We start from the raw sequence: 26383 nt of genomic DNA on the forward strand, positions 1-26383 counted from the left end.
AAATCAACTGAAGAATAGAAGAATGCGTCAGATCCATTACTGCAATTAAATTTAATCTCTGAAGCAAAAAAAAAAAAATTAGTGCTAACCTCCTACTACAGGTCAAAATGACAAGACAACTTACACACAGCCATATTAAAATTCAGATCTCACACTGTATACTTTTATTCTTAATATCAATGTAAAGAGAGCAAAAAGTTGTCTTTATAGTATAAGAGCAGTACATAATTCTATTAAAACAGAGCTAAAAACCACCAAAGCCCAAAAAACTAACAAAATTGCCCTGATAATCCACCCAGTAAGTTTTAGATATACCCAATATTTTGCAATGCACTGCAGTAACATGAGTCATTATCAGATTGCCAGTGCCATTAATCCTCAGTTTTCTACAAATGATGGGGAAAAATCCACAAATAAAAAAACCACACATGAATATTTCTCATAAGCAGTAAGGAAAATGGGTACTCATGACTCTATCTTATGTCTGCTAATGGCATGATCAACTTCAGCTCAAGTCTTATTTCTCCTCTTCATTTCTCTGACCATAACAGATTCACAAGTATTGCTGCGAACATGTGAAATAAGGCATGAAACAATCTCTTTGCTGTAGCCTGTCACAGAGTGCTTCCAGTCTCACAGAGTCATTTGTTCACTACTTTTCAAGTTACAGATAACATCTTTCAGATATGAGACCTGGGACTTGAGCTCCAACACATTTAAAACATTTTCCTATTGTCTTCATAGTAGCATTTTCTCCTAAAGGAAGAATACAGTGGCAATTATAGACTTATTTGATTCACCATGCCACTCCAGTAGCCTTCAAATGGCTCTTAGAGAGAGTACCTTCATTTTATTTGCAGAATGCCTCATGCAACATCACCTGGGTAACTGATGGGAAAAATGCAATCACCTACATGGATACAAACATCAGCACAAGGTAACAACTTAATAGTGGAGTTACACATGTCAATCACTGGAGGAAGTATACTGAAAGTTGTCTTTTTTTTTTTTTTTTTTGAGATAATTCCAGAGCCTAGATCATGGTGTATTCATATCTTGCATGATATACACACAAGTACTATATGTACAAAAAATCCACTGCAATAGTCAGACAACAGGAAAGTTGTTTAAAATGAAGCCATTCAAAATAGGCAAAGTTTCAGAGTAAAGAACAAGCAGTTCCAGAGAAAATAATCCATCTGATATATTAACAGAAAAAAGCCATTTTAATAATTGGTGCCTTCAGAAAAACTGACTCTGTTAAAACTGTTTTAAATTCTGAGAGGTACAGTGAGAATGAAGAATTCCACGCTATATCTTACAATAACAACAAGGAAATAACTCTTTAGATCCCAGTGGGTTTAAGCACTTTTGGCATTACATAAACATGTGCTGAACAATTAGATGCGGCTTAAAATTTGCCAGAAGCTGCTTTTAATTACTTATCTAGCTGACATAACACCATGGAGCACTGAGTCAGTCATACACAGAAGCATCACTGGAAATTCTTCTGAAAAACTGCTGAGCACACAAGGGCAAGAGGCACAAGCTGCAAGTGAAGGTGTAAACCAAAGTAAAAGAGCAATTCCATCCAGCACAGCCTCTAGGTCTGCTAGTGGCAGGACAGGGGAGTTCAAAGTTCACTTTTCACAGTTGATGTGGGTTTCCTTTAAGATGCCTGGAAAATGACTATGTTGACCACATCCACATTCTGAAATACTTTTTTGAGAACTCCTAACGAAGCTTCAGCCAAAGGAACAGGAACTGACTCATTTGTACAGTACCCATCCACTGCACAGTCACTCTCAAGCGTGTGCCTGAGATGCATGTGGGCAGAAATAAAGCCATCAAAATTTACACTGTATTCGAGAGACTACAGCTAGAGATTTCACACTGACACACCAGCATACAGGTTGTGAGCACACCTTTAGGCTTATCTTTATGGCCACAGACTGCTACTCACCATATCAACTCCACTTTTTCTGAATGCAAGTTTATGCACAGGACTTACAACTATGAGCTCTCCGTAGTGTATTCTTACTACCTGCAACTCAAACGGGCCATGAACAAACAGATAAAGACAAATGAACCAGCACTGCTATCACAACCTATGGGAAGCACGCAGAAAATCAAGCGTACTGTTACAAACCAAGTGACTATATGCTGTATGCGACTCAGTTCTTTCCTAGGCATGTTTTATGGCAAGATCAAACCGCTCTCAAAATTAAACTTGAGGTATCCTGTAAATCATCTCAATAAATCAAATTCACTCAGCAATCTTCAATGCATGGGAAAACAGCATGCAGAGAAGGGAGCTCTCTACAGAAGGACGAGTGGGTACTACCAAGTTTCAGTGTAGGGCTGCTAGTTATGCACAGACTTGCAGAAAACAGGCATCCCATTTAGAAGTCAGCTTTCTATCAAATAGGTGTGCCACTAAGCCATTGTTTAAACCCACCGAAACTACACTGAATCATTTCCCTGAATAGCATCACAATGAAGTGGGTGTGTTGTTTTTAAATCAAGGTGTCCAAGCGATTTAACAATTTTTAATCAACACATGTACAAAACCCCCCCAATAAATTCTATAAGATTGTATACATAAAACTGCCCCAAGAAACAGCCCTTCAACGCCCCTCCCTCCCTCTCCCACCAAAAAATAAAAAAAATTAGGGAAAATAGAGATTGCAGGGAGAAAGACAACTTTGGTCTGACTGCAGAGCTATGCTATTCAGAATATCCATCAGCACCTTCATTGCTCCTGTCTAATTGGCTTTCTGAATGCAGACCCAACATCTCACCAACAGTTTTCCCAATGGTTTTGTCTCTCCAAGGTGTGACAAAGGAAAAGCTTAGTCTATAGTCCTCCCCCATATGAATATTTGAGTAAGCTTTCCTGCTCTTATCTAGGCACCTTATTGATGTGCACCTATGTGGTACCACATACTGCTCCCCTACCATAGAATTACATGCTCAAATTCAGCCAAGAAGTCAGCAAGTTCCAGCAGATAAATATTCAGGCAGCAAAAGTATACTGAAAATACACAAGGCAGTCACACACTGTTGAGGGGCTTTCTGGTAACATCACGACTCACTGGGCAGAAAGTTCTGGGGAAAGCACAAGCTTTTTGACAAGGTAAGTACTTTTTCCTCTCCCTACCAGATCAGGAAGATGCAGAACACATCTCCTAGCTTCATCTGAGAGCAAGAACACATCCTGGCACTTGATAGTTGAGAGGCAATTGGTTTCTTATTCAAGTGTAATGCCATAGTCCACACTCACTTTCTACAGGATTGCTCATGTAACTTTTTCAGAGCAACCTTTAAGATACAGCAGAGCTACTAAAATACATGATTTCCAAAAACACCAAAAAAACACCTTCTACCTACAACAATAGTAGTTTGGCAGAGTTTTTTTTTTTTTTTTTTTTTTAACAAAAACACTCTGCAAGTATACACATCTGTTTTATAAAAGTACCTGCAACAGTAACTTTGCTGCTGCTACTCATGTAGTTACTAGAAGACAAGATGTCACCTCTGGTACTTAGAAATGACCCACTTCTCCTCGTCATTCTGCCTACCAGAAGTGGCCAAACAAAACCCCCAAGGCACCTGCAACTGAGCATCATCCTGACTTTCACGCACTAAGACTCCGCACAGATTTCAGATGGGCCCACTGTCAGAAAGCACTTTGGTTTTCTGAACACGAAGTGAGATTTCACCATCCTCAGCTCCAGCTGCAGTATTACAGAAGTTCTTTGCAAGTCCTGCTTAACAGTCAATTCCTCAATTAACAGCTTCTGAGTTGTTTCAGGAAGACAGGTGATCACTCAGCTATAGTAGTGCCACAATTAGGACTCCCACTGATATTGCACCTGTTTGACCAAAGGTAGCACTTCTGTGTTCTTGAGCTTAGGTGGAAATAGAGAGCTTGGGTATAATACAATAATAATATATAATAATATATATATATATTAAGGTTGGAAGGCCACTAAGATAACCTTGTAGTCCAACCACCAACCCATCCCCCACCATGCTCACTAACCACATCCCTCAGTGCCACATCTACACAGCTCTTGTAGATCTTGAGAGACCGTGACTCCAGCTGCTGGGCAGCCTGTTCCAACATTCCACCATTTGTAATCAATCACTCCAATTTGTCCAAGCAGTGCAAATCCAGGCTAAATTCCCAGATGTGACGACAGGGGAGAAGATGGAACAACTGATGGCCTTCAGGTGAGCAACATCTTTGAAATAATATACCAATCACATACAACCTGTATCAGGCAGCAGATGGCAGCAAGCTGGGAACCAACTTGTTTTCCAGCTCTTCATCTCAGCCACAAGGCTCACCTTCCCTGCTCCCACTAACAACTACTTCCAAGTATTAAGGACACTGCATTGCAGCACCGGTTAACTGGTACCTACTAATTGAAGATCAAACAACTTTTTGAAGATGGTTAGAAACTAGAAAAATAATTCCCTTAAGCAAAGACCACAGTAATTTCCTTAAAAAAGTATTAGTTAAATACGTTTGTGGCCCTTAGTGCAGTTTTTCCCCTCGCATCAAAGCTTCTCACACCATGCTCTCCCTGCATCCTCTTTGGGCTCCCTCTACTGCAACTGCAAATACAATTATGCAATGTACACGAGAGCTGTGTTTCCTATAGTTTCCGGAAGAAAGAGTAAACATTGGATTTCATCCTCATTCCACAGCTGCTTCCAGGGAGGGAGGCCTCCCATGTGCTCCTTCCTCTCCAAGGAATTCGGTCAGAGGGGCAGAGCCTCGCTGGCCAGAGCTCAGCTGCAGCAGCTCCAAGAGCACCACAGCTGCCCACTGTGAAACCTCACTCATCAGACTAGGCACTCTGCTGACTGTTATTCTGTGCCACAGGTAGCTGCTGGCTCAGGGAGCTGGCACCTGGAGGCTGCCTTGCCTATTGTTAGATAGGAGATGGAAATGCTGCCATTATTGACAATAAACATCATAATAAATAACATTTGTTGTACTACAGAGCCATCGGAGATGTGTATTTACATGTTACACCTCATTATACATACATTCATTCAGAAGCTTAACTAAGGTCATAGGTTTGAATTGTTAAGTACTTGCTGATGCTGTATGAGGCTCCTTCCCATGCTGAAGTTTTCATCTTGCTAACCCGATAAATTTGGTTAGAAATTAATTTATCAATTTGCACTATTTCCTTGCAAGTTTAATCCTCACATATTTTAGCTTAAGGAACTAACACAAAAAAAAAAAACAATTTTCAGTTCTTTCAATTTCTTTAGATTCCTCCTAAAGTAATTAGGATGGCTAAAATATTTCATTTTACCCCATCACAGAGCTTTTCCAGAACCCCCCCCCCCCCCCCTTTTTTTTTTTTTAAAGTATATTTTTGGCCAATCTAACATACCAACTTTCCCATCTTCTGTTTGGTATTACCAAACACCTCCCTCTTAGTACGAAATAAGGAATGTCATCATACACTCATATTTACATGATCACCTCCCATCCAAAGCATTTGAATCCCATCCCGTAAAGCTCACCTCTGAATGACAAACCTTCCTCACCACAATATCATAACTTTCAACTAAGCCTGCAATTGAATACAAGATACTCTCATAGTTGTTTGTACACAATAAATCTGTTCTTGTAAATAGTTTCCAAATATGTTATTCGGGGTTTTGATTTGCTTAACTTCTCTTTTTCTCCTCCCAGTGCAAATGAAGAGTGTGCAAAACAGGCCCCACAAAAGCACAACTACTATAATTTCAATGAAGTAGAGGGACCATTTGCTAGTAGAAACCATTTCACATTTACTGCCCAAACACACACTTGTTAGGAAAGGGCAGTGAAAGATTAGTAGAACACAAATATTTAATTATTCACAAGTCATTGAGACCCGTGACGTTTTCCTTAAGGTGTGAACAGCTGGCTGCAAAATTTAGACCAGATGTTGCTCTTAAAATGAGCACTGATTATTATAAACAGTTTCAACCATGACCAAGACAGCTCCAAAACTGAACAGCACCATGCACCTATTTATAGTAGATACTTCTGACAGTGAAGAAAAATGAAACATCTGGCACAAGATGATTGTGAAACAGATAAATCTCATCACTTAATAACTTCAGAGTGTAACTTTTCAGTAACATAAGCAAACATGCAAGGAGGAGCCTAGAAGTGAGCAGGAAGATGCTCTCACACATAGTGGGCACAATTACTGTAAAGATGTAGTGTTGAATTACCATTGAAAAGCCAACGTAGTTCTTTACAAGCTGCTGAGTCTTACTTCATATTTTGTAGGGTACAACTCCAACCTGTAGATTAGATTCACCAAGGGAGCTGCACTGCTGTCTTGCACTAAAAGACAGTTGTATATAATAAAAGTTACAATGGCACACAATGGCAGTGTGTGCCATTATAACACAAATAAGCATCTACACATTCACAGTAAGGAGGGTTTGGCCCCTTACCTACAATGGGGTTTGGAAACACCAAAAACTTATCACCGAGGACAAGAATAAGAGCTTTGCATGGCTAGATGTCAGGGCAAAGCCAAAAGCTTTAAGTGATATTGGTATAATGTTAGGATAAGCATATGGCTTCACAGCGCAATCAGTGAGATAACAGCAAAATCTGTAACAGAACTCCTCTGAGAAATAGAATTTTTTTTTTCTCCATAAGTGAGCATTAGGACAGGACAACTATGGTGCAGTCTAACAATGAAATAAAGCATATCTCGAAAGTAGGCAGGAATCTGAACACAGGTATACAAGTAGGTATTTTCTTCTCAGGAAAATATTGCCTGCTCAGTTTTTCCACGCAAAAGTTGTGTCACATCACGTTTATCTGTTGCAATACCCCATGATATAATGTGCAGTATAGTATACTTACTCTAAAGAACAGTTATTTTCTTCCCTTAACATCAATGCTTGTTACTCAGTTGTTCTGTATCTTAGTCACTCGAGGGTGACTAAAGGTTTCTTCTTTAAAAAGAAATCTCACTCTAGAAACAGAATTACTTCCAGGAGACTGCAGACAGCAGTCTTCCATGAACCTTACCCAGACCCACCTTCCCTTGATGACTGCCACCATCATAGCTGGTTTGGATCCATCTGAGGTCCATTTCGGCAATCAGATAATTAGATTCAAGATAGAGGTGGGATATAGAGGCATACAAGCCCAGCAGTTTAGAAAGAGGGCACAGACCCTCCTCCTTGGGCAAATAGCTGTGGTTCAAACCTATTGCTAGGAATAGTTGGGTAAGGCAATGACTTAATTGTTTGGTAAACTTACAGAAGTCAGGCTTTCCTGCAATGGGTATTTCTGTGTCAGGTATCTTTAAGAACCGGTGAGAAATACATCCATCAGGATTCACTTAAAAATAGTTAGCCTAGCCCTTTGGGCAAGCTGATGGTCCAGAGAATCTCTTGTATGCCACAAAGTTCATTGTCACATGTTGTACTCAGAGGTCTTCATTCCATGATCAGCTTCAAGAACACGCAATAATTCTGTATCATTTCTTGAGTGAATTCATGAAGCTTTGTTTCATTTGCTTTGAGCCATAAAATCAGCTCTACCTTCTGACTGTTAAACTCACAGCATAGTGATGACTTACACTTGTATACCAATACATCACGTATTTAAATTTATACTGCTTATCAACCTTAGCAATACAATATATTCACAGAAATGAGGTGGCAATGCTTTGACATTATAAGATGAAACAACTATAATTATATCTATCATACATGCAGGAGACGGAAGCATTTAGATACAGTGCACCTAAGCATACCCATCCAGTAGCTTAGGCTTCACTCTGTTGTGCTGAGAATCCCCAAAAAGGTATTTAAAGCAGCATTAGTGGCCTATCACAAGTCTATACATGTGCCATATATACAAGCGTTTTGAAAGATGTTCTCAAAAACCCCAAGCAAACAAGTAACATCAGTTCTACTTATCACAGCAAGAGCTGGAAAGTTATTTGTAAGAACAAATCAAGGCAGACATAATAGCCTGATCGCCCCCCTGGGAGAACTGCTGCAGTCGTATTACACTGCATTTCTAACAGTTATAGGTGCAGAAGAACTATCTGCAGTGCTAAAGTTACAGCTGGGTGAACAGAATGTTTCTACATTTATGCAATGCGGCTTCAGATCAAGAGCCCACTTCTCAAACTTCAGCACAGGCAGAACTTGAAGGTGAAAATGTCTCACTGCTCAAAGGACAAGCACGCCAAAGGGCAGGTAACTCCTCCTCCCTTTTCACTAAGTAATAATAAACATAATGCATCTTCAGAGATGGGAACAGTGGGTGTCCTTGCCTACTGAAAGCTTTCCCCGAATTGCAGGCATTTGGAGACGTAACTGCCACCCCAAAAATAATTCCTGGTAAAAAAAAAAATGAATCGTTTTCTAAGAAGTGATAAATCATCGTACTTGTCAAAAGGTACCCACCATCACCACATGCGTGTTTCATGGAAAAAAAAATACATATCAAAGGGACTTTATATAACCTAACCCATTCAAGATGCTCTGGGAGCGGGAGGAGTTGCACACCATACATTGGAAGTTTCCATAGGTTACTGCAGCTACCAGAAGGATTGCAGGCATCCCTCACCCCAAAACTGATCTGGTTGGAAAATCCACCTACAACCCAAGGACGTGGAGGTGGACAGGGAGCAACATGGTATAGAAATCATAGAATGGCCTGGATTGAAAGGAACCACAATGATCACCCATACTGACAAAAACAAAAAGGAGCTCAGGATTTGCACTTATCTGGCAGTTCTCAACACCATGACATCCCACAACAGGCACCTCCTGATGCTTGCACCATCTTGCCATCCACGCTGCTGAAACATTTTACAGACTCCACTGACTCCTGCAGTGCTACCAAAGCAATCTAAACCAGGGCAGGAGTCACTCTGCCACGTAGCCCTTCCAGTACTTGAGATGCCAACTGACGCAAAATATCTGCTGACATACAAGAAGCATTTTGCTCATTTCCCACCTCTGCCTTTCTCTGCATCAGTCATCGAGCACCACTACTTGAATTAATAGAAATAGACATTAAGATACAAGATATACCAGTGACAGGGTTGTTTTTCTGCCTTTTTTTTTTTTTTTAACCAATACTTTCATTATATACATACACAAAATCAGACAGCAACAACATATTAACAGAATTAGCATAAGATGTGGTTTTGCATGAGATCATCTACTACAAAAGTTAAGATTTTTTTTTTTAATGAATAAACTGGAACAGTCAACAGCATGACACAAACCAAAACACAAGCAATAGACATGATCTAAACAGACCGGGACACGCCGATTTAATTCCTGAAATTTCAGCCTACATTAAAACCAGTCAGCCCTCACCTCATAACAGTATTTCAAAACAGGTGAGCAAGCCCCAATGGGAGGCTGCTGATCATTTTATTAACACACAACAATTCCTGTAGGATTCTCCTTTTTTAAGCTTCCCATACTCGAGCAGAACAGTATGTGTTTTTTATTTTCGGGAGGGTGAGGGGAAGGGAGGGGGGGACCTCCGGCAAGAATGCTAACCTTATGAATTCTTTCTCTGGAATTTTAATTGGTAAATCTATAAGGAAAAATGTACCCAGCTGCACAGAGCTGCTCCCCAATCCCAGGATGATCACAGGACCTTGGAGCAGTCAGTTCCAGGCTGAAAAGAGCCTTTTCCTCAGGTGGCATTGAGACACACCTCAGCTAAGGAATTGTAGAATGGCTTAGGTTGGAGGGGACCTCAAAGATCATCTAGCTCCGACCCCCCCCATGCTGTGGGCTTCATTAGCAGAAGACAGGTTACGCTCTTCCCCATTTGCTAAGGCGCAGTGCCCTAAGAAAGCATGCTTATCTTGAGATCTATTATTTTTATTGTTTCTCTTATTAGGCATTTCCTACTCATTTTCACTATAAATTTAGCTACACGGCAACCTTGAGCTCTATTTTTAAATAAAGCTTTGTTCAAAGAACTTCTGAAAATCATTTTAGGAAAGAGAGAAAGGCTTTCCAACATTTAAGACAAGCTTCATAGTAGGAATGTAATCTCAACACTGAATAGTTCCTATTTTTTTTTTAATGAATGCATTTAAAACCAGAGCTTTAAAAACAAGAAAAGCAGCAAAATAAGACACCGAGAAGTGTCAGGCAGAGCACATCTCTTTTAACCCGTAACCAAAGCGCTTTCTAAACACATCCTGAAGTTACTGCTCAAAAAGAAAGTAAAAAATAAAAGTCACAAACACAACAGATTTAAAGCCGAAGTTACAGTTTCCATGTAATACGTTCGCTATTTATTGTATTTACTTAGAGATACACCAAACCCATGCTTTACCGCAGGTACTCCCGCTCCTCACCCGACTCGGGGGCAGCTCTCGCAGCCCCGGTTACGATGCCATATTTAAACAGAAGCCAACGACACCGTTTGACACAGGATCTCGTTTTCCAAGCCCGTACCGGATTGGGGAGCCCAGGGGGAGAGCAGCACGATGCGCAGCGTCCGTCGGACTACTCCCGTCCTCCGCTTTCCCCAGGCTCTCCCCCACGCGGCCGTCGGCCCAGAGATGTCGGAAGCCGCCGACCGAACGGCCCGCGCCGCCCCCAGCGCGTCCATGCGCGCACCGCTCCTTCCCCGGCGGGGCGCAAAAAGCGCGCAGCCACCGCACGCGTGCTCGCCTCACTTCTCCCCCGCCCGGCTTCCTACAAGCGCTTTACAAACCGCTCCCTCCAACAAAAACGAAAGGAAGGCAACAAAAGCAGGCGCCGCACGCCCCAGGTACGTTTCGCTTCGCCCCAGCGCACCGCGTAACGGGGCTGCAAGCAGCGCCCGGCAGATCCCACAGCCCCCCAACGCGGGCCAGACGCACCACCACCAGCGCTGCGTTCCCTCCGCACTCACCGCGCCGAGCGGCCTTTCCCGTTGCCGGGCGGCTCCCCAAGCCTCTCCGGGCGGCGATACCGCGAGGTGGGAGCGCGGCCCCCGCCCGTACACCGGAGCCCCCCGGTATGGTGAGGCCGGGCCGGGAGCGGAGCCGCCGCGCACGCCGCCGCACGCCGCTCTTATAGCAACCCGCCAATTAAGGACGGCCAATCAGCGGGCGGCGGCCACGTGACGGGGCAGTTCCAATTACCGCGGAGAATTTTTCTGAATTAGCGGGGTTACACAAAGGACACTCATTGAGGGGGAAGGAAAAAAGGGCAGCAAGCGCGAGCGGGAACGCCCAGCCGGAGCCTGCTGGTGATTTAAAGCAGGAAACTCCCTCGCCTCACACAGACACGGCCGCATTCAGGACCAGCCAGCATCTAAATAGGAGGAATGTCTGGCACACATTACGCTAATCCGCGCGCTGCGAGCCGCGTCCTGCAGCCATCGGCGCTCTCTGCCCCCGCCGAGGAGCTCGTTGAGGGGGGAGGGGGGGGGAATGAAAAGAGGCACCTTCGGCCGGGAGAGCCCCTCTTGGTTACGTAGAGTAATTGTTATTAAATATGTAAGCTGGAATTACTTTCAAAGCAAAGGCTAGAGCGGCGCTGCTTTGAAAAACTTTGTATCATACAGTGTGCAAATCAGTAAAATAAATAAAAAAATAAAATAAAATAAAAAAATTATTTCAATGCCTCATTCAATGCGTTAAATAATCAACGCTAGCTCTCCGTGCCAGGAAGGAATCAGCCTGCTTAAAAAGCAAGGAATGTGCTGCCGTGCTACCGACCGCTTTCCATTTTTATTTTGCAGAATCGCTCCCAAAAAGAGATGAATGGCACACAAGGAACGGCTTCTGTCTTACATGCAATACTAAAACCCTCACCTTGCCTACATGCCCCTACTGCACGCAGGTGAGCGCTGAGCTTCAGCTCTCTTTTTGCACCTTGAAGACACACACGTAGCCATGCATGGCAGCAGGAAACACCATGAGGCAGAACCGGAAGGACTGTGGGGCTGAATGCCACAGCCACGCCAATCCCAACTTCTGAGCAGGAAAAGTGTGCCATGGCAAAGCACTGAAGATGATTCAAATCGCCTCTCCCCCACCCTCCGGTGCCACGGAACAACAGCCCTCTTTAGCCAGGGGAGCGGGACCATGTGGAGGGATGACTCAAAGCTCTGGGGTAGGGAAAAAACCCACAGAGCAGAGCACACAGCACCCCATCCCATCCACCCCCCCAAAAAAAAGGCACACCGCCTCACATTATATTAATTAAACACACAACAACTGTCTTGAGGTAATAAACACGACAAAGGCAAAGCCATCTCGTCCTACCGCAAGATAAGTTTACTGAGGTCAAACCCAAGGGAAAACTAATCTAACCACATTTTCAAATTGTTTGGAATATTCCATAGCCCAACAAAACCATAAAATGACAAAAACATCCCATCCTAGAATAGCACAGGGATAACAAAGAATGTTTTGTTTAATTAAAGGCAGATGACCTAATAAAAAATTTCACACTCACAGTGCGCATATAAATCTTTGTCTTGGTTTTACATCTATCACATTTTTTTTTAAGAAAACAATCCTATGTTTATTTCCTTTAGATGATATATTTTGGCTTTGAGTGAAGTTATTTCATTAAATATGTCAGAATACTTTAAAACTGTAGTCTTTATCTTGCCATGAGCTTCAAGCAGGTATGCAACTTTAAATTACAAGTAGCCAGACCAACTTATCAACAGTTACATCTTCCATCTTCTACAGGGATAGTGAATAAATGTCTCAAAATGGCCATGGGTTCCTGTTAATATTAAAATTTGAAATGAACCGTCCTTTCTTTCCAGAAGTTTAACTATAGACAACTGAATTAAAGAAGAAATCTAGGACAACAGGTATAGCTGAAGAACTTAGGGACTAATACCTCTCTTTTTTTCTGACCCTGCTGTCATCTCAAAGAGCTGCAGCTTTTCCTCAGCTCCTGAAGTTGAGAGGTTGCTCCTGAAGTTGCTTCTCATGGTTTGGAACTTCATTCTATGTTTCTATCCTAACCTTAGTTCGGGCCAGCTGTTGACACAACATGAAACGATCACCATCGTCTCTCTTTGCTTCAAGTCATGTTTCCCTTGTCTTGTTCTATACTTTCAGTCTTCCATTCTCCAACTTGGTAGAAAACAGACATGTATCTGCAGTTGTCCCTGATAAGTTACATAAGCCTAATGATTTTATCACACTTCGTTTGAGTTCTTCCCAAAGCACTTAGTATGAGGTTCTTCACAACAATATTTTAGATTAAAACAATCAAATTATTTCACTATTCTTTTTGAATGGAAACCGTGACTCAGATGAGCCAAACACAAAATATTCCAGAGAAGTATTCTATGTATAGCGTTCGTGTGAGCTCGTGTGTCTGAAGCCAGCCAAATCACGTAAGTACTCCATAATGGAAAAGCTGATTAACCATTGTAAGTATCTCAGAAGCACATTTTAAGGTAAATCCTTGTAATATCCATGTGAAATGGTAGACTTAAGTCTCTAGAAAATGAGAAACAGAGGCCAGGAGTATGTAAGCGACTCAATCAACATCACAGAAGTTTCCATCAGGAACTGAGTCGCATCAGGGAACTTTTGGCTCCCCATCCCACACGCATGTCCTGGAGCACACTGTGCATCTTGTTCCAACCAGTGCTGAGCTGGATGGTCTCCAGCCACCATCCACAGGGCTAAAATGTAGCACTCAAAAATGATAGCAGCTGGTGCTTAATGGGAAAAGACGTGCTTGCATTGCTGACCTCAGTGTTGAGAAATTTATTTTATTTATTTATTTATTTATTTTGTAAAGTTTGGATATCTTATGGGACTTTCGTCCTAATGGAACGCAGGAAGGTGCATCACTGCACTGCTGGCAGTGGTGCCTGAATTTCAGTAGCTTGGCTGTGCAAGCGTGACGAGTTCAGCTGGATTCTGCTTGTTGTGCTTGCTGGGGAAGGGATACTTCACTGCAACACAGAAACCCAGTTACACCAGGAAGAGAAGGGGAGGACTGGGGAGTACGAGAGAGAAGGCACAGCTCTCTTCATCCCATTCCATGTACTCTCACAGATGTAAATGCCCAACTCTTCTCTTACATTTTTCTTTTCTGAATGTTTCTTCAGTTGACTTGTCTTTCTTCACTGTCCCAGCAAAGCCTGTTTCCTGTTATTCTGAGCAGTTTCTCCCATTAGGGAAGTTTCCCTATTTTTCCCTTTGGATTTTCTCGCTGTTGTCACTTTGTCCAAATGTGTGGGGTAACTGACTCCCTTTAAGATGCTTGTCACTGGCATCAGACACAAGGGCTATCTAGTTGACCTGTTTATTTGGGAGTGAGACAGTCCAAGGTAGACAGTTTGCACATTGCATAAAGCAACCACACAGAGACCACCCTTCCCTCTTCAGGTCAAGTTCATTCATGCCAACACTTTGTGGCCAGGACTCAAAATATAGAAGTCACATCAGTGCTGGAGGAACTTCAAAGGAACTGGACAGCATCCTTCATGCTAATTACACTGACAGATCTTTCCCATTCAGAAAGGAATGTCCCCAGTGTCACAGAGATCTGGACATGTGTACAGATGCCATATTGTTTCTACACAGTACATATATGGAAGCAGAAGTTGTTAGGGGAATGAAGAAGAAATGAATATTATCTTTTCACAGAGCTAATGGAACGTGCATCATTTAACTAACAAGTTAATCTTTTCTGAGTAAACAAATGATCTGGGCTCTGAGAATTTTTGTTTCCCTATTGATTTTTACCTTTAAGGTATAACCTATTTGTCTCTTGCAGTAAGAGTGGAAGGGCTACATTAGTGAGCTTGGTTAAAAATACTCCTTCTCACCAACTTAAGCAAGTCATGGTACATACTGTGATTGTTTCATTGCATCAGTGTGCATTAAGTCCTCTGTGCTCAGTGTTATATACATAAGCACACGTGTCAGCTTTCAGAGGCACTGAGCTGCTCCTAATTTCCACTGGGATTGCTGGGCTGCAGCACCTCTAAATAGCAGATCTCTATAGCCATCTTTTCATATACAAAATACCTCCTTTGATTCCAGCATCTGATTGCAGAACCTGAGCTGTATTCAGTGTTCAGCTCTTACAAACGATAGCTCGCGAGATACAACGGTGAGCAGAATCCTACCACACACCTCCAGTGGGAGGTTAAGACAGGAGACTGCCAATTACCCATATAAAGAAGTATCTGACACGCTCTAGGAAACCAGGGAGACTGCTATAAACTTATGTAATGAAAGCACTGCAGCTTTTATCTCTTCTTGGGGAAAACCCTGCTAATATCTAAAAAAATGAGGTCATTAACACCAATTAAGAGAAAGACAGAAATAATATTAATTAAGATAGCTCTTCTGGTACTTCACCTCAACAAGAATCCCTATACACAGTTTCCTGAGAAGGTTTTTTTTTTTTTGGAAAGCCATATTCATGAATCCAACAACTTGTGCAATTTTAGCATCGCTTGCTGTAGCTTTGCTAAACTGCTAAAAAGCAACCACCTCTCAGAACTAACACAGTGCTGTTGTCTATTAAAGTAACATGAAAAACAGAGTACTGTTGCTGCCTCCATACCACTTGTAAAAAGGAAGTCTTATTAGACTCGGATCGACATATGTAATACGGCAGCCTGAAGAAGGATTTCATTTGCTCTGTTTTTAAAGAGCTACTCAACTTTTTCAGACTATGGTGACATAAATATACAGTGGGTGAGGGTGGGGGTGGTTTGGGTGGGAGAAGGGGAGGATGGAGGAGGACAGGGTTTTATGCCAAGAGCTGAATCATAACCATGTGAGTAATTTTGAGTTTTTTTTCCTTAAGGGTATGAATCAAATTAAATTTGTTTTGCTGTGGGTGAAGGAAGAGAGAGAATATAATAGCATGAATCAGAGCTATCATCAAATATGTGGCACAGTCTAAAAATTAATTACAATTACTGCCGTCTTCTAAAAAGTTTCTGCCATAAGATGTAGCAATTTTGTTAATCAATATAATTCATTGAAAATATTCTCATGAGTAAAAATCTTTAGGTTACCTTCCTCTGCATTTTTTTTCCTATTGCAATAGAAAAATATTAAAATCTCTGGATAGAGATCTGTTAGATGCCCTTTTGCTCTGGCTGTTAGCAAACTGCTGCCAATAATGAAATGTAGTTATTAGACTCCATGTAATTTTGTCAGTTGGAGCTATCTTGAGGGTGAAAGCACATGGAAGACATGCTTCACTAGCACAGATACCCTGACATTCTAGTTAAGACAACCTATTTAACGAAAAATGCAAACAGAAAAACACTCAATATTCCTTTAATTGTTCTTTCCTGTGAGAGTGAGATGAAGTATTGGAAAATTGTGTGCTAGACACTGGAGGTTTTGCACTTTGGAATAATAACTGAAATACGTGATACGGAAAAATACGTAAGGGGCTCAGAATATAAAACCTCTTTCTAAAGAGGTCAGTATAGATACATGGGGGGAAAAACAACCAAGCATTATTAATTATTAGCTAGATAGATAACCAAGGACATATGTTTCTTTGTACTAAGTAAGAAACCACTGGTTCTGGTAACTAAAAAGTTAGAGAGACATTGCTTCCAAGCCTCTAGTATGGAGAAAACAGTATTTAATTCATTGTCTGAAAAACACTATAAACCCAAAGCAAGACATCATTTGGAATCAATTCCTCTCTCTAAACAACTCCAGATCTTTCCCATAGTAAGTCCTCTGCACGTGCCCAGCCAAAATCTGTGCGGAAAGGACTCATATTCAGTGTGCTGTGGAAGTCAGCTGACTGGTGAACCGTGAGCCTCAGGGACATGATTCCCAGAGGGACACAACGCTTGTTTCTGTGGAGAACTCTGCAGCTGCTGTGATGTCCCAGGGGTGCGTTGGGGGAAGGAAGAAAGCAGATCTCTTGGGGTTGGAAAAGACCTCCAAGATCACCTAGTCCAACTGCTCACCTATCACCAATATCGACCACTAAACCACATCCATAAGTATCACAACTATATGCTTCAGGAACACCTCCAGAGACGTCTGTGAACAACAAGTCAACACCCACTCAACAGCTTCTGCATCAGTTGAAGTTTCCCATTCTGTCTGGACAGTGTCTGAGGGGACAGGTTCTGGCCTGGTGCCTGCTGCCTCTGCCATACCCGTGTTAATGCCAACGTGCCAATCTGCTTCATTCCTGTCAGTATCTTCTAGAGTTCTTCAAGAACAGCCAAACTATCACAACTGAAACCCATGGTCACTTCAAAGACCTGATGGTCAGACAGAAGGCCCAAAAGTTTCGTGGCCAATGCCACATGACGGACGATTCCTTTGGCTCTCCTCCTGGACAGCCCTCGCTGACATGGTCAAACATTTGGTTTACCAGCCAGACTTCCTTGCTACATTGCCTCCCTTTTTCCACCATCACTCCGTACCTGGTTTCAACCAAGCCTCAGCCTGCTGCCAGGCAGTAGGAAAACCGGCCAACTGACTTGTGTCAGGTGAGAGAGGCACGTCTTCACATACAGGACATACATGTGGGGGGAACATAAAACTCAGAAGATGCTTTGCAATAAGACACCCAAGACTGAAAAGCTAGATCACTACAGCATCTGCTGGGATCACTCTGAAAACAGAGGTAGAAATTCTTCAATACGAGGTCTGAAGGCCTGCAAAAAGATTGGCACCACACCTTAGCCAACACTTATTGGTCTGGCAACATAATTGGCACATAAGAATTTTCATTACATTCACATTGTCACGGAAGGTCAATTCCCCCCTACCTCACCCTAGACAAAGAACACTGATATTCTGTAGTTATAGCTTTTACTTGCAATGAAGAATAACTACCAAATCCAATAAAATGCAAGTTCCCAGAAATAATGCTCTTATTCAAGAAAAAAAATATCTTTACCATATCTATGTTTCATCAGTAGTCACCTTTATTTATAACCAAACAACATAGATTACCAGTGAATTTTCTACGTCTCTGGTTAAATTATTTCTCAACCATTGTGCATAAACCAAACTCCTTCAACTCATGCTCATTCTTATTTTGGCACACAATGCCAGGTTTTTAGTAGGACGAATAACTTCTCTCCGGAGGATACATGCTGGTTGGTAAATTTAATTTCAACCCTTCCATACCAAATACTCACATTTTCTCGCACATTTTAGATGAGAAGCTTCAAAAATAAAAAGAACATGTTTCTTTGGCAAAAAACACTACAGGAATACAACTCAGCAGCTGCCTTCCCAGCCAATAAGCAGAGAGCTATCACATGCAGGTTAACAGAAATTTGTCCTATTTTTAATAACATAATGGCTTTGGTATAGCTTTGGTATAGCTCATGCCTTTCTTAAAGCTATGAAATTTTAAATATGTTTCTAGAAAAAGAAAGTATCTTTGCTATCTGCTGTTCTCAACTATTCAAAATGGAGTCTGCTACATAGCCACTTTGGCTACAAAAGCAGATGAAGGGGAGACAGTGATTTTAATTCCGTCTCTTTTCCCATCTAACTAGTGATAGGACTGGAGGGAATGCCTTCAAATTGCGCCAGGGGAGATTCAGGTTGGATGTCAGGAAAAACATTGGACTGGGTGATCTTAGAGGTCTTTTCCAACTTTGGTGATTCTGTGATTCTATGATTCTATGAATACAAATTCAGAAAAAAAATACACTGTAGTGTTTCACAAGATTATTAGGGGTTTATTGGAACACTGAAGATTTTTAACAGAAAAGCTCCTATAGTCAATGGCTTTAATTTAGTAGACAATATTACTAATACTTGTTTACTTCATTTGCTTAGGAGATGTTTCTGAAAGTAGTTACTGAAAACTGAAATTCTGTTTTGCTTTCAAAAAAAAAAAAAAAAAAAAAAAGTCACACATCCTGTACATTTCTAGAATTGCTGAAATAGTTCAACAAAATGTGATGAGAAATTCCATTTGAAAATGCCAATGCATGCAAATATGATTTGAAGTATGGGATGGCTTGATGAAAAAACTAAACACAAACATTTCTCCATGATTATATATTCTATTTCTACAGTCCTATGAAGGAAAGGTGTGGGAAGGCTGTGGAGGAGGAGGGGTGACTGAGAGGAAACTGCAGTTGTAATCAAGGGGATCATATACAACAAAAATTCTTTTGTTTGTTTGTTTGTTTTGCCTTCAGAACAGAAAATTCAGTACAAACATAGGTATACACTACTGCATGCCCTCTACAGCACCACATTTTTTCCTGCCTTGTTAATTCTATAAGGCAGTCCAGGACTACGAATTTTTCAGTGAACTCAGAATGGATGCACATGTGAGCATTTAAACAACCCTGTGATTCCTGAAACTTGTTATTTCAGAATTGTTTTAAGACATGTTCCAGGAGAGGTCTTAAAATAGAAGAGAAGCAACTCTGATCTTGTGCCTTATACACAGAGGAGGAGTTGACTGCATAGATTAGTGAAGCCATCACAGGCCAATTCATATGCGTACAATTGCTTCAACAACCCAGAAGTACATCCAGAACAGAGCCACAATAATAACAAACACAGAATTAATTTCCACCTTCTAAATTAGAAGGCAAATTTTATCACTGCTGGCCTGTAAGCTTCCTGGGGCAGGGAAGGTCTTGTCTGTCTCTCTTGTAGAGCATTAATCATGCTGCGGGTGCTTACAGCTAATAAGATGCATGTAAGTCTATTCTGATGTGGTTTCTGACACTTCAGACTATTGAAGAGTCACACACACACTCAGACATACTCTTACCTCCCTACCTAATGATACATTAATGTTCCTAATTTAAAATACAAGTCATGATAGGAACAGAAAGACTTTGTTTTTGTTTTCTGCCACCCAGACAGAGTCTGTGGCTATACATTGCAAATACTTGGCAAAAACTAAACCGCAAGTATGCAGCAGCACTGTGAGTAATAAAGATAATGTTTGTATTTTGTTTTTGAAGAGCCCTAACCAACACACGAAAGCAAGCGTACTGAAACTAAATAATACTCAGACCTTTAGAAGAACTTTTGAGGATCCAAATTATGCAATTTAAGCACTTTGTTCTTCAACAACCTAAACATCATGTAAAATTTACAAGCATTAACTCTGTGCAAGTTCTCCAGGCTGAAAAGCGGAATGTAGCCATTCTTTTCTACTCCAAATATTAAAGCTCAAACAAAAAGCTCTATTATTAATAAAAGGAAAAAAGTACCAAATTCTGTTGCCCCAAAAGTTGAGAAATACTACACTGCTAAGCATGCCAATACAGAATTCTTCACTGTGTAGAATCATGTGGAATGTACAGGTGTCCTGTAGTTACTTTGGTATGATGTATGCTGAGCAGTATCCATTTGGTATTGTGAGCAATATCCATTAACTTTGACAGCACATCAGTAATTCTGCATGGACTACAAAAATAATGGATAAGAAATATATTTGTTACTTTTCACAAAATAATGGTGTTGAAAAGACTTTCAAGCCAAAACAAAACACACAACCATAAAAACAGAAGGGGAGAGTTGCTGAGGTAAGACTTTCCTAAAAGACAAATTTCTCCTTTAGCTGTATATTGCATGCTAGATCAAAACTTTATTATTGACAAGCATGTTGCTTTTATTCAGAACAATTTAAATAAATTCTCTTTCCAGAACTACACTGTGCTCTTACTTGCCAAAAGCTGATGAAAAAGAACTTCACGTTGCATCCAAAATTATGCAGGTTCCCTTTCCTTCTCTTTATCCTTTATTCTTTATAAAGTAGCAGGCAGATCAGGAGTCCCTTTGTGCAAGTGGGCTCACTTGAGTCATGAGGAACACTGCTTCTGCTGCATCAGGGAACCCTGAAAGGAACCCTCTTTCCGGATAACCTTTCTAAATTCAGAATTTACAGGCTTTAGGAGGCAAAATTATAGCTCTCCCACAGTACAGTGGGGAGCAGTACATCAGTTCACTCATCCAACAACATATTTTGGACTTGCAAATGGGTTGTGTTTAAGAGTAACCAGAGGGGAGCAGAGTATTATGTGGTACAACCAGTTAACTAATAATAGTCACATCCTGCTTAGCAGGGTTGCATTTCTACTGTCCTGTTACCTCACTCTCAGCAACTATCAATGCTGAATTCCTTGACCATACACAATCAGAGGCATTTTGAGAGTACTCTGACTGGACGACAGATGGAAAGTCAAGGATCCAACTGGCTCCTCCCCACAGGGCACACAGGAGGCAGTTTGAACAGATGTGCATCACAGAGCATCCCTGAAAAATGTTGACCAGAACTGCCAACACAAATCTTACAAAGCAGTGAAGCAAAGCCAGGTCTGTAACACAGCTCTCTTGAAACCCCAGTGTGCCAAATGAGCCATCAAAAGAACCACCATTATCATCCCTACAAGAAATTGTCCAAGAAAACAGGGTTAGTCAGGCTCAGAGAACTCCAACCAGACTTCACCTACAAGAGAGATGTATATGGGGTCTTAATCCAAGCCTCAGCCAGCCTTCTCCAGCACTGAACTGAAATGCTTAGCTTTACCATTGTGGTCCTCTGCTCCGCCAAACAGCCCAGATCTCTAATGCAGATGCTGCCAGCCAAGCATCAAATCCAGAGTTTTCAAGTGCCCCAGATCTGCCCAGCAATCAGGCAATATACCAGGGACAACACTCACCCACTGATATCTGCCTGAACAGCCAGATCTCAGTTTTCAGAAAAAAATCACCATTTTACACCTTTACTGCTATGGCACACGACCATGGATAAAAATACGCTTTGGAAGAACCTCTTTGCTAACAAAAAATGACCACAAAGGATATCTTAAGATCCACTCCACATACACACAGGGAAAACAAACAAACATAAAACCCAGAAATCTTCATTTCCAAACGAAAAGCTCTCAAGCTAGACTAAATCTTCTCTAAGCCCAAGAGAGCTGGCTAGGAAAGGCTTAGAGAAAGAGCAGCGACTGCCTTATCCTCATGCTGTCTGCTCTGCAAAAATGATTTTAGAGACTGGGTTTGTCCAGTTTTTTTTTTTTACTGGTTTTCTCAGGGAGATTCTGGGCAAGAATGGCACTAGGAGATAACTGACTATCACCCCCATCACACAGGAAATTGTGAAGTGTTCCTGAAGATGTCCTGTCAGCCTGTGGATGGAGAAAAATGACCAGCATGTGGTGTGCGTGCACGCAATGAGTGTGAGAATGGTAAAGCAGCAACTGAAGATAGAAAATAAAGTTCCAGGAATAACTAACTGGTTTGCAAGAATGACTTCCCTGCTTTCCATCCCTAACCTTTCTTTTCTCTTATGCATCCACCCTCTTTTTTAAAGGGAGCCGTACCGCAACCACTGTTTCTATTAAATTCACAAACCAGAGCAGTTCTTTAAGGCATTTGGAACTATGTGCAATCCTTGAAACATCTGTCTGGCCAGTACTCTCAGAAGTGTCACCTTAGTAACTTTTCATCAAAGCTCTTCAAGATTCCTGTTTGCTCAACTGCCTGAAGGTTTCATTCACTGACCTCCATTGGGAAATCATGTGCAAACAGTTACTAAACCTTTCAAAAGCAGACAAAGAGCAACCAAAGAATCCTCTTCATGTGAAGGACATGATCACATCTGTCAGTGAGCATCCCCTCCCACCCAGTCCCCAAATCAATCCCTTTCACAAGTGAGATCCTCTGGTTAAGTCCTTCCTAAAGCCTAACCCCAAATTCAGGCAGATGTCACTGCATGTGCAGAACTGACACTTTGTTCCCACCTACACTGGTGCCCATAAAGGGTGTGCTGGATACAGGTCCAAAATCTATTCCTAAAGAAAGGCTGTGCACTTAGTTAGACCAAGAGATCTGTTTCCACCTTGCTGCCCCTTAACAGTCCTCCAGTGGTTCAGGAACAGCAAAATTTGGCAACAAGCACCTAGTAATTTTTGATTTCCTACAAGCTTCAGCTGTCCTGCATTTAAGTCCAGGACAGCCAACCACTTAATCACCTCCACAAATAAACTTTTCCAGAGCACACATCAGAATAAAAACATACTATAACAAACTTATTTTAAGATGTCTGCTTACTCTAGTCTGAGAGAAAAGTGGTGCTTGCACACTGAAGCTCAGCATTCATACCATTCACACAGTGGCTTTAAAAAAAATAAATTGAATGAGCAGGGAACTGCCATTCTGCAATACTGCATCTAGAGCAAACGCTGATCACTCTTACTTAGCAAACATCGAACGGGCTGCATGACACGGTTCTCAAAGAAATAAATCTTCATTTTTAGATTTTTTTAGTCTTAGCCAAAGAATGAACGATTAGGTTATTTTCTCATCTTAATAAATGATGCAAAAGCTCCAGACATATGGTAGCATTTGTGTACTTCCAGGCAAGCGATGATAGCTTTCAAATGTTACTTCCCCTCCTCCTCCTCCACTACATGAAACAAACACACTGCAGCCCATTTAAAACTTAGTGACACACACATTTAAGAGAAACTATTTCAGTACAAGTTACCAAATGCCAGATGCTTGTGTTAAGTAATTATATTAGGAAATAATGAGGAGATGAACATCACTATGGGTTGACAAAGTGCCTATGTTTACCATTAAAGTTAAAATAATTTTAAGAGGTAAAATTTCTGCTTAAATTAGCAAGGAGCCAATATGTATAACACATATCAACCACAATAACACCTACAAGATCAGAGGATTTGGTACTGACTCATTCGGTCTTGTTAGTATTAATCCTCAACTGCTTCATTTCTCTTTTTCTAGTTTAAGATCCACAACAGGACTCAATTTCTGAATGAGGCAATGGTAATAAAATGGCTGAAGACAAAGTATAACATTTTTTAAGAAGCAGGAAGCCTACAAATCTCAAAATGGCAAGGTATGGCATTATAAATATTGAGGTGCTTAATTAGGAGAAGTCATCTCTTAAGGCTTCAGCTCTTGTTTTCCTTGGAAAGACAAAGCTGCGTTTCCCCAGCAGCTTTTTGCATTTACAAGATTCATTTCTGTTCTCAAGAAATGCCTATGTCCTCCCTAAAATACATAGCACAGTCGTACTGGAATTGTTCAGACGTCCTCTCTGACTGAGCGTTGTACTGTCATCTACTATTGCTCAAGACTGGTCATAACACTCTGTAACATTTACAAAGTTGGACTCTGTTCAGCCTGTCCACCCAGTAGCTGACTAACTAGACATCATTACTTGAGACTAATCTGAAGAAAAAGGGAAAACAAATAACCTGAATACCATAACGCCACTGTATGCCTGTATTTTCTCAATCTCAGGGAGTTCTAACACTGAATAAATTGACAAGTACACTATCTGTAACAACTTCTGAGGTTTTCACAGAGCAAAAAGAATGAATAGCCGGCAATTAATATTATTTTGCATTTTCAGAATGAAAGGAGAAGTTTAAATAGGAAAATGTTTTCTACTGGTTAGAGGCAAATTCTTGTTATTCCTTTAAATTAAAAAAATGTTATGTGCTTCAGGGGGAAGTAGGCACCAGCAACAACAAGCTGTTCTCCACTTCTGAGCCAAATGCTTGCAAAAATACTGAACACAGAATACATTCATAGCTGCGGCAAGACAGAATAAGAGCTAAGAAAATCAATAGGGAAAGACAGACATCTCTCTCCACCTTGGACGAGGCTAAAAAGAACAATTCTTAACCTTAGATGCTACTTACAAGGCTCTGCTTCCAGAAAGTACTTTCAAATAAATTTGTATGGAATTAACATGAAATCAGAAGCATTTGACCAGGGAAATGCTTCATCCTTGCATGGGAATTGACGTTAACATGGAGAAACTTAGGGTCTGTTCAGAACTTACTCCTATTTATACACCGAGGCGAGCTGTAAATTGTGAGATTGAATGCAAGATTACTCTAGCAGCAATTGGCACAAACCCCTAAACAACATCGTGGGCTGTATCTTTAAAAGGTGTCAGAGGAAAAGCAGATGAAATGCTGTAATCTCCACCCACTGCCATTTAAGAGCCGCTGCCCACGCACTCCACACACCCAGCATCCTGAAATCCGCCCTGCTTGAAAAACCCGCTGCATTAGGCGATGGAAACTCGGGCTGTGCTGCACACAGCTGCCCCTTCGTGCCGCCCCACGGCAGGGCTGGCAGCAGGCAAGCTGTCCTTCCCAGGCTCTGGTGCCCACGTTTAGCCATCTTTCCATCAAACAGATAAAAAAGGAGCCGCAAAACACAGGAGCTGTATGTCTGGGATAGGGGTTTTCTGTCGTTGGCACAACTGAAAAAGGGGCTGTCCAACCTCAGTATTCTTGGGGAACATTTACATCAGTCTCTCTGAGAGGTCTGCCCTGTGTTAAGGCAAACGTATTCAGCTTCAGCATATATGCCCCTCCATTGTGTGCAACGGTTTGCATGGACACTGCCCACTGTGCAAAAAAGTTCAGTAAGAGCTTTAGCTCCATGGCTCCTTTTTCTTCAAAGGAAGGGAATTTCACTGAGAAAGCGAAAAGGCTGGGTTATGGGGATGATTACTTCATTATATGTTAAGAGTTCTCAGAACAGAACTCAGTAAATCCATCATACAGGATCTTTACATTTAATGAACTCCTTCGATATTCTTTGGGGAAAAAAAATGCACGGTCCTATAAAATTTCCTATAAAATTACATATAGTCAACAAGACATTGAACCACTGCTCAAAATGAACTGAACAGTTTAAGCACACCTAAATGAAAATAAAATTAAAACTATCATTGCCTATTTGCAAGATATATTACAACACTTTAGATCTGGCCTCTAAATATGACTGAATTTCTTGTAGCTTTGGAGAGGACAAGACCATACACCTTATTCTGGACAGCAACAGTAGCTCTTAAGTGGGGGGCAGTCCTATTTGGAAAAAAGCAATGAATTTGTATCACAGATGAGATGCTGATGCTGAGAGGATTACAACTTTTCTATCATGCAATGCACACTCAGATATTTAATAAGAGAAATGAGGAGAAAATGTTTGGAAAAAGTGAAAAAATGAAAAAAAGTGGCTCTTGAGATACGATTATTACAAAACAGAAGATCTGCAACAAAAACAGGCCTTTATTTTAAGGAAAAAAAAATAAAATCCTTAGGAAACAACATCTTGGGCAGTGTCACTGCAGAGTACAAACTATATTATCTTGTCATAGTATGTTGTTTTGATTGGGATGAATTTTAACTGAATAACAAACTAAATTACAGCTTCAGAAACATGTGCTAATGCTGAAGAGCTTGGAACGTGGCACTTGAGAAAACAAGTGAGTGTGGACGTTCTGACTGCTCTTGTTAAGATGTAAATGATCACCAACCTTAGTGGCAGGTCATCATTTGGGGACTCACCTATATTATACTGTTATAAATGACAAACAGTAA

General features: G+C 41.2%; 1 protein-coding gene and 1 long non-coding RNA gene across 2 annotated transcripts in view; one reads left to right on the forward strand and one right to left on the reverse strand.

Annotated features, from left to right (window-relative positions):
- The first annotated feature begins 8151 nt into the window (after nt 1-8151).
- Nucleotides 8152-12204, forward strand: LOC128076574 (uncharacterized). The gene is made up of 3 exons (XM_052674369.1): nt 8152-8253; nt 10346-10810; nt 11768-12204. The coding sequence occupies exons 1-3, from the start codon at nt 8152-8154 to the stop codon at nt 11870-11872; spliced, it is 672 nt and encodes a 223-aa protein (XP_052530329.1). The 3' UTR covers nt 11873-12204.
- A 3215-nt stretch (nt 12205-15419) lies between these two features.
- Nucleotides 15420-26383, reverse strand: part of LOC128076507 (uncharacterized) — a 52303-nt gene continuing 41339 nt past the window's right edge. Inside the window, exon 3 of the long non-coding RNA XR_008204401.1 lies at nt 15420-18642. This is a non-coding gene — a long non-coding RNA (uncharacterized LOC128076507). The remainder of the gene's footprint in view (nt 18643-26383) is intronic.

The sequence above is a fragment of the Tympanuchus pallidicinctus genome, unplaced genomic scaffold, assembly GCF_026119805.1.
Source record: "Tympanuchus pallidicinctus isolate F22 unplaced genomic scaffold, pur_lepc_1.0 scaffold14, whole genome shotgun sequence".
Classification (NCBI taxonomy): Eukaryota; Metazoa; Chordata; class Aves; order Galliformes; family Phasianidae; genus Tympanuchus; species Tympanuchus pallidicinctus.

What these genes read in the sequence shown, in the direction of transcription:
- LOC128076574 (XM_052674369.1), top strand. Translation starts at nt 8,152, where the DNA reads ATGCGGCTTCAGATCAAGAGCCCACTTCTCAAACTTCAGCACAGGCAG. An exon ending in ACAAGCACGCCAAAGGGCAG is followed by an intron (nt 8,254 to 10,345) that starts GTAACTCCTCCT and finishes GTATTTACTTAG; the next exon opens with AGATACACCAAACCCATGCT. An exon ending in GCAGGCGCCGCACGCCCCAG is followed by an intron (nt 10,811 to 11,767) that starts GTACGTTTCGCT and finishes TTTATTTTGCAG; the next exon opens with AATCGCTCCCAAAAAGAGAT.